We start from the raw sequence: 8,852 nt of genomic DNA on the forward strand, positions 1-8,852 counted from the left end.
AGTCGACAGTCCAGACCAAGCACTTCATAAGTCTGATGCTTAATTCTTTTGATAAACTTTTAGATGTTACCCGTAACACCCCCCTTGTTCCTTTCATATGCAGATTTAGCCACTGCAATTCTAGTTTTCCCTTCTTTCTGAATTCTTCCATCTGCCGATATCAAACTTCCTAGTTATTCGAAGTGCTCTACTTCTTCCAGCCTTTCATTTTCCAAAGTTATGTTCGAAGGTTTTCTTCTCTTCCCACTTACGCGCTGTACCTTTGTTTTTCGAACACTGAGCTTCATTCCCATATCCTTTACTTTCTCATTTAGTTGATCATTCTGCTCAAGTTGTTTACTATTGCCTTATTGTCTGTAAACCTGACTGATTTCACATAATTTCCACCAACTTTCATACCAGTGTCCAAAGATCCCAAGGAGTTTTTGATGAACATTTCGGCACATGTATTAAATAATAACAAACGCAGTTAGCCAGTTAGCACTGTTAGTTGGTTTACAAGTCTTAGCTAAAAAGCTGTTTAGGATGACAAGGGAACATGGGGGTGTTTCTGTTTTGCATAATCATGCATATTCATAAATTCTGGCATACAATTTTTAGTAGTTTCTGGGAATTTTTTTCTACTTATTCGTATTTAGTATATGAGTGATTCCACGCTTATGGGTACTGAAATGGGGACATGAACTTATTTTTAAAAATTCACCTAAAACCATTTCTTTTTTTACCATCAGGTCACAAAACATGTAATCTTTAATGAATGATATGTTAAAAGATAACTTTAATTTTCTGAGATGTAATAAAAACATATTTATATGCCAAAGTCAAGCCTATGAGTTCCAAAATGATGTCTGTTACATTACTTCTGTTACGATTGTCCATCTCGCGTCTGTTACAAATTAATTACAATCTAGCTATATACCATGTTAATCTTATTGAAAGAATGTGTATGTTTATTCTACTGCACATGTTTATTAATTATATTTGCTAAAACATCACCTTCCTATGTTTCAAAAAGTAATTCTACATTGTTAAAATTGAGAATATATATGTCCACAACACTTCTGTTACGTTCTGACTTTGGCATATAAATATGTTTTTATTACATCTCAGAAAATTAAAGTTATCTTTTAACATATCATTCATTAAAGATTACATGTGTTGTGACCTGATGGTAAAAAAAGAAATGTTTTTAGGTGAATTTTTAAAAATAAGTTCATGTCCCCATTTCAGTACCCATAAGCGTGGAATCACTCATATGTATTGACGTTCTGAACAGTGATGAGCATGATGGGATTTGTTATTGCTATTCTCGCCACTTTAGGGGGATTTGAATGGACAGAAAGGGCTGGTACCTTCCAACTTCCTTCAGGCTTTCCCAGAGAAAGGAGATGAGTCAGCAGAACCTGAACGCACTATCGCCAACAGTCGGAGAGACTCACAGGTAGGAGCGTGTGTGTGTGTGTGTGCAAGATGTTCATGTGACTGTATGCATGTGCAAATGTGTGGCCATCAAATCACCCAAGTATCACATGGTTACTCATGTTTTTCTCAACACAACCTCACAACACAGGAAACTACTTCATAACAGCATGCTGTTCTCCATTCTTAACAGTTATTTACTTCTTGGTATACACAACACATCACATCTCATCTGCTGTGCCTGTCCTTATTTATGCATGTGCATGGCTTAGTTGTTGTTTCTGTTTTGTGTGTGTGTGTGTTTATTTCTGCATGTTGGCATGCAGAGGCACAGGCGAGGTGTGCACTTTAAACAGTAAGTCTCATGCTGACTTCATCTTTGGTTTCCCTTTTATACACAATTGCCCCAGATGCCACCCATGTGCTTCCTCCCTGCCTAAAGCCTCGAAATACACCCCTAGAAACTTCTTTAACATGTACGCTTTCTCCTTGACCTCGATTCCATTTGAGTGAAGGAACCTGAGCTATAAATCCACCTTCATCTTTGTCTACTGAAATGAGTGTCAAAACATCTTCAGCATGACTCCCCTTGTCCAGTGGCTTTGTCGTCTAGACATTTCAGTCATCTAGGTCACTGAAAAACCCTCACGGACACTTCCATCTTTTTGCCTAAAAGGTGAGTCACGCTGCGTCTGTAGAGCAGACGGAGCCCCGAACGTCAAGTCCCCAAGACGAGAGCCAGACCGAACCCAATTCTCAGCCTGATTCACACCAGAACCTCCTTCCAGACCAGCAGCCTGAACACCACCTGGGTCCTTCTGCATTCTCAGGCCATCCTCCACCTGTCCTCCATCCCCCACAGGACCATGCTGTCACTGACACCTCTCCACCTGGCAAAAAGAAAAAAGGCTTCTTCTCTAAAGGGAAGAAGCTCTTCAAGAAGTTGGGCTCCAGCAAGAAGGAGTAAACGCTAAAGACTGTTACATTGACTAATTCGCTGATTGCACTTTCTCCATGTCAATGTTAATTCGTCTGCATGTATTTGTGATTTCATGGATAGATTTAGGCTTTGACACAGATGTCGCTGTCTGTGACCGATTGGTGCTTGTTTTTTTTTTTTTTTTCTGGTTTGTTTTGTCTCCATTTGCCACCACGATAAAGCTGTGTTCTTGCTTTGCTTCAAACAATATAACTTCTGACTTAATACACAGAACATACAGAATATTCTGAAAGCTAGGACTTAACAGTGGGTGACGTCAAATAGTAAGCAAACACTAAACCAACAATGTTGACTTTTGCAGTTAAAGTAGTTGTAATATAATATATTATTCTATCCATATTCACTGGATATGAGCAATCGAGCACTCTGATTGGCTACTCTACTACTAGGTTATCAGCTCATGTACCGTGAGTAGAGAAAAACAAAATGGCGGACTGTGTTGCTGAACCAACCGAGGACGAAATAAAAACTCTACTCCTAAAACATATGACAGAAAAGCACAACAAAATATGGAATAAAAATATTTAATGATAAGAACGTATCTTTTTTTATTTTTCAAGAATTATTATTGTCTCATCTCATCTCATTATCTCTAGCCGCTTTATCCTGTTCTACAGGGTCGCAGGCGAGCTGGAGCCTATCCCAGCTGACTACGGGCGAAAGGCGGGGTACACCCTGGACAAGTCGCCAGGTCATCACAGGGCTGACACATAGACACAGACAACCATTCACACTCACATTCACACCTACGGTCAATTTAGAGTCACCAGTTAACCTAACCTGCATGTCTTTGGACTGTGGGGGAAACCGGAGCATCCGGAGGAAACCCACGCGGACACGGGGAGAACATGCAAACTCCGCACAGAAAGGCCCTCGCCGGCCACGGGGCTCGAACCCGGACCTTTTTTGCTGTGAGGCGACAGCGCTAACCACTACACCACCGTGCCGCCCATTATTATTGTAGCATTTTTCATTGTCATTTCGCTGGTGTGTTTACATTCTAAGCCAAAATGATTTTGCCGGACATTTTGTATAAAGTTTTTATTTCTCGAATTTGTAAAAAATAAAAATGCTCTGTTTTTCAAAATCCAGTGAATGTGGATAGAATAATACAGTTATTCCAGTCAATCTCGGCGCTACGTGCTTTGTCGGCGATCAGGTCATGTACGACTCAATTTCGTGGAATAACTGTTAAATGTCAGGATTTAACTTTACAGCTCTGATTTCCTAAGATTCAAAATAACATGCACTAATTTAGATGTATAATAAATAAACGGGTGCGAATAGTCAATGATTAACACAGAATAATTGTGTGAATTACATCATGTTCAAAGCAGACGGAGGAAACAATACAGCTTTTGTGTACTAAATGAGTTCTAGTATAATGGCAGCTAAAAAGTAAAAGTTTAAAACAGGCTTCTACAAATTTAATATTTAATACATGCCCATCAAGTTTATTAATGGTGTCCTGAACTGACTTCAGGGTTTAGTTAATCGCACTGCAGGTACAGAAACTGATTTGGATTCGCTTCTCGCTGTATTTTGGACCTGTAGGGAAAATTATTCAACTTGTATAACACATGAAACAGACGAGCTGTGTTACCTTGCTCGTGTCTAAGCGAAAATATTTCATACGTACAGAGGCTTGTACATCTATCACGCATTCCTTATCATGGTCTGATACTGAACACATGATAAATAGTTATCTGAAAGGCATTAAAAGGTTGTCTGTGTCATCTTCCGAGTCCGGGGAGATAAACAGCTCAGTGTAGAACGCCAGAGCAGTCATCTTGATTCCCGTGCACTATAAGACTACAGGTCATGACTTAAAATGAGCTTTTTTGGCCCTGGAATTGATTCGTCTGTCATCATGGTGAAAACATGATCAGGTCAGATAAGATCAGGTTGATGTGTTTTTTTGTGCTTTCAGCTTTTTAAGGTTGTCTCATTGCGGCTTGTGTACTACAGGGCAATAAGTTAAAAACTTCTGGAGGTTTCCTCTGGTCTGTCTGTCTTTACCTTGCTCATGGAACTCAAGTAGCACCAAAAGACGTGTGTGTGTGTGTGTGTGTGTGTGTGTGTGTGTGTGTGTGTGTGTGTGTGTGTGAGCATAAAACAAGAAATTACATCATTTCTGCAATGGTTATACTGAAATGTATTATAAAAACACATTCACAGTATACACTGTGACTCCTGTCCGATATGCAGCAATCATTTAGTGCTACTTTGATAACTAACCATGTAACCATGTGTAAAGCAAAGCATGATGTTGATCTGTTTCAGCAGGTGTTTCCTGTGCCATGGAGGTGCAAAGCCAGGATTTCAATGTATGGCCAGATTTTGCTCTCGCAGGCTTCTATATCATACCTACATCTTCAGTCGTGAGTTGAAAATGGTCTTAGAACACATAATTGCATTGCATTCAGCAGACGCTCTTATCCACAGTGACATGCAACATACCCAGAGCAGCCTGGGGGGCAGTTGGGGGTTAGGTGCCTTGCTCAAGGGCACTTCAGCCATTCCTGCTGGTCCAGGGAATCAACCCAGTGACCCTTTTGGTCTGAAAACTGCTTCTCTAACAGTTAGGCCATGGCTTCTGTCATGTGACCGACTGTCCAATTTACCACCATTGCGACTAAAGGCAGCAAATGTAAAATATATTTTTTAATTAAAATCTGTGTGTGATCTGTACTACAGTGCACACCTAAACGACACCGAATTACATGAAACTCACAGACAGCCACAAATACAGTAGCACGAATGACACAATCGAAACAAAAAGCTGACTTGCTCACATATAAAGTTACACGTCTAGTCCCTCATAAAGTGAGTCGCAAAGCGAATGGACTGGAATAAAAAAAAGTCCTGATTACCTCAAGCTCACTTTGAAGAATGTTGTATTCTTTTAGTCATAACGTTACTACTATTACAACGAGGGCTTGTTACTGGTTATGCAACGATTTTCGTGATCATTAATGAAATGATCTAAAATGTCTGATATACAGTAGAATATTAACAGCATGAGTATCAGCTTCTAGGACGCGGTGGATGTTCCAAACCAGAACATCGCACACTCTTGCCAAACCTTTTGGTGCTCTTTGTGTTACTATGACAGTAGGGAGCTGATGAGAAAAAGAGGGGTCTAAGCACCAGATACTCCGTAAGCGTAGGTTTCTGCTCAAGTTCAGTTTGATTCTATGCTGAACCAAAAGATATATTTGAATTAAAAGTAAAAAAAAAAAAAGCCGCAGCCCTGATGGATGCACTGTAGTGTACAAACTATTTCTCTCTCTTAGTCAGTAGGTAACTGTTTTTTAGGTAAGCAACGATCCCTAAGCTGTGCTAAGCTTTTCAGCCCGCTACTATAGTTCACAATCTTGTACCACATTGATCCCAGTGCTATCGCTAGCGCTAAGCTACTCTCTGCTAATCTGCACCCACAGCTAGACTACAGTAACTTACTAGCCTTACGAGACCTTGTTTAGTCTTACTTCGATGTTTACTGACTGCATGCATGAAGGTGTCACGCCCAGCCACGGCCTTATTTATCGATATTTAAGTATTTATAATAGTACTTTGCATTTCTTTACTTCTACAATGTATTTGTAGGACTTTTTTTTTTCTTTTTTTTCACTGGATGCAGTGGAGGCCAAGCTGGAAGATCTCAGCTGATACTTTACTCTGTGTATGATGTACAGTGTTCAGGTGAACGGTTTGCACTTTGTGATTTTGACGTATTTTCAAACAGTACGAGAAGCTTTATTCTCCCGTCAGTCTCTCAGAATTTCTGCAAGTGTCACGCGGAGAACAGGAACCCGTTTTGTAAATCTGAGGTTTTGTAATCGATTTTTTGAAACTTGTAAATAGGTCTCTCTCTCTCTCTTTTTTTTTTCCCTACATTTTTTTTTTTTTTTGCATGTTGAAGCAAGTTTTTGAGTGATGACTAGTGAGATCTTTCTTGCTCATTGAAGGGGCCATTGTCGTTTAGTCTGACCTTTTTACAGATAAAATAAAATCTATTTTTACAGAAAAATGTAACTATTATTTTGTGATGATTTTGTGTGTGTGTGTGTGTGTGTGTGTGTGTGTGTAAAAACCTGCAACGTTTTTAGATCAGTTAGCGAATTATTTCTGTAAAACCATAGTGTATGCATGTAGACAAAGTGAAATGCAAGAGACGGCAAAGTTTTTCTTTATTGTTATTTTTAGTTTTATTAATGAAAAGGGAAAGCAAATTCAACAACGTTGCATACTAAAACATTCAGTTACAAAACATCCAGAACAAATCAAACACATTAACAACAAGTAGCTTGGCTTTGTTTCTTCATGTGCAGCAACTCATGTGGCTGAGAATTTACACAGTGAGTCGTGCACAGTCTTATGAAACAAAGCCAGTTCCTCTTTTTCTCCGTCCACCATGTTGAGTCGTTAAAATGTGAGAACGTGCTCCCAGTAGCCAACAGTACACTCATCCATAAAGTAGGAAACACTACACTGTGGCGAGGGGTTTAGTAGTGCTTTCTACTTTATGGATGACTGCACTGTACTTCCCAAGTGCAGCTGTCTCCAGGTCTTCAGTTCATCTGCGCTCAGATACACCTGTAGTGTTAGTGGTTAAGATTCCCCTCCCCCTTCTCTCTCTCTACACACACACACACACACACACACACACACACACACTTCCACCTTATTTACAGCTGTCTGTGTAAGCCACACCCAAACAGTTACTCTATTTTCAATAAATCAAACATTTTATTTACTTTTAATTAATTAAAAAAAAACATTTTCAGGCAGCTTTGACCTGTTTCATTAACCATCTCTCAGTACCCATACTGTATGCTTATTCACAGAATTTTTTCAGACGTCTATTTACTACACCAAAAAAAAAACTCAAGCCAAAACTCAATTGTTCCCAAACTTCTACATAAATTCCAAAGAAAGTACTTTTCTTACAAACATACGAACAAATTCACTAACTCAATCTGAAACAACATAATGTTAAACATTGAAAACTTGATTTTTAGTTAACTGTCCTCGAAATAAAAGACCGGTTACAAGCATACTTCTTTCTTTTCACTCTGTTATGCTAAGTGGAGCATGGCGGCCATCTTGACTGGGATGAGTAAGCGGTTTCTAGCAAACCAACATCAAATTTAGAACGTTAATTTTTTTTTTTTTTTACAGGGTACGCTAAGATCTTACAACAGAGATGTAAGTATACAACTTTTTTTTTTTTTTTTTTGCATTATGGAGAAACATACTGTGATGGTACAAAAATAAAAATGTAATAATTTACTGCGTTTTAAGTTAACAGGAAGTGGCTGGCGTTTTGTGTTACATAAGATTTGACAGCCAGAATACATAAATATTACAAAGATTATGAGTAAATATTACAAGTAATAAATTCACAAAATTATTTGTTTAAATTTAAGAATTTGATTTTAATGATTCAAAGTCAATAATGTGCATTAAATGTGAATATCAAATGCATCAATATGTATTTTTGCATAGAACAATGCATCAAAGTCTAATATTTATATAAATTTATATATATATATATATATATATATATATATATATATATATATATATATATATATATTACTGTTAAAATTAAAACTATACACATTTTTTAAAATCATGTCAGATATGTTAGTGCCAAATTGTGTCAATTTGTTCCAAGTAAGTCAATTAAGTAATTTTCTCAGTCATTTATATACCATACCTGCCCAAGCAATACCCAATGGAGCCTCTTTTTTTTTTTTCTTTCTTTCTTTTCAGCATCTTCTTGTGTCTCGGTCTTACCAGAGTCTTCGCAGTCTTCAACCCAAGTTGGAATGGACCTACGAGAGGAGAAGCACTCCTTTTAAACATCTTGGCCACGTGGTGTCTTAACCACACAGGAAGAGGTTTAACAGTCACAGCCTTGCTGTCGTTCTTCTCTCATTCCTTCTTTCACTTTTTCTCGTCTTCGCCTATGCAAAATGCTAATTTCGATACTTATTCAAGCCTATGGAATTCTAATAGGGGGCTTCATGGTGCTTCCTAATGTGATAATCATTGTAGGCCTGAAAAAAAAAAAAAAAAAAGAAAGTGCTGGGTGAATTTTAGATTCAAGCGACGCACCATATACAAGCAACGCGCTAAAGGTCTTGATCTTTGTTCTCAAATTGGTTTTGCATCATTTTAATCAGTAAGACACCTCGATTTAATGCTAATATTCACTTTTTTAAATGTGAACACGCCCAGGTTCAAAGACAAACATCTTAAAAATCTAAATAATAATTATTCTTAGCATTAATGTGGCGTACATCATATTGTGGTCAGATATAAGGGAGCAATCATTAAGTCCATTTTAATGCACAAATTGATGGATGATTTAATGCTTCAGTCTTCATTACAAGCTTTTTGTTTTCCAGCTATCTCACACTGC

At 38.1% G+C, this 8,852-nt stretch overlaps 1 protein-coding gene across 4 annotated transcripts in view; it reads left to right on the forward strand.

Annotated features, from left to right (window-relative positions):
* LOC132875713 (RIMS-binding protein 2-like) overlaps positions 1-7,379 on the forward strand; it is a 282,162-nt gene extending 274,783 nt beyond the window's left edge. For 3 of the 4 annotated variants that reach the window (XM_060912692.1, XM_060912690.1, XM_060912691.1), the window contains 2 exons: positions 1,322-1,441; positions 2,096-3,127. In XM_060912692.1, coding sequence (XP_060768675.1) covers positions 1,322-1,441; positions 2,096-2,386 — 411 coding nt within the window. In that variant the 3' untranslated portion in view covers positions 2,387-3,127. Of the gene's footprint in view, positions 1-1,321; positions 1,442-2,095; positions 3,128-4,705 lie in introns of those variants that run through there. The other variant, XM_060912693.1, reaches the window with a different exon arrangement.
* The last annotated feature ends 1,473 nt before the right edge of the window (positions 7,380-8,852 follow it).

The sequence above is a fragment of the Neoarius graeffei genome, chromosome 28 (genome assembly GCF_027579695.1).
Source record: "Neoarius graeffei isolate fNeoGra1 chromosome 28, fNeoGra1.pri, whole genome shotgun sequence".
NCBI lineage: Eukaryota > Metazoa > Chordata > Actinopteri > Siluriformes > Ariidae > Neoarius > Neoarius graeffei.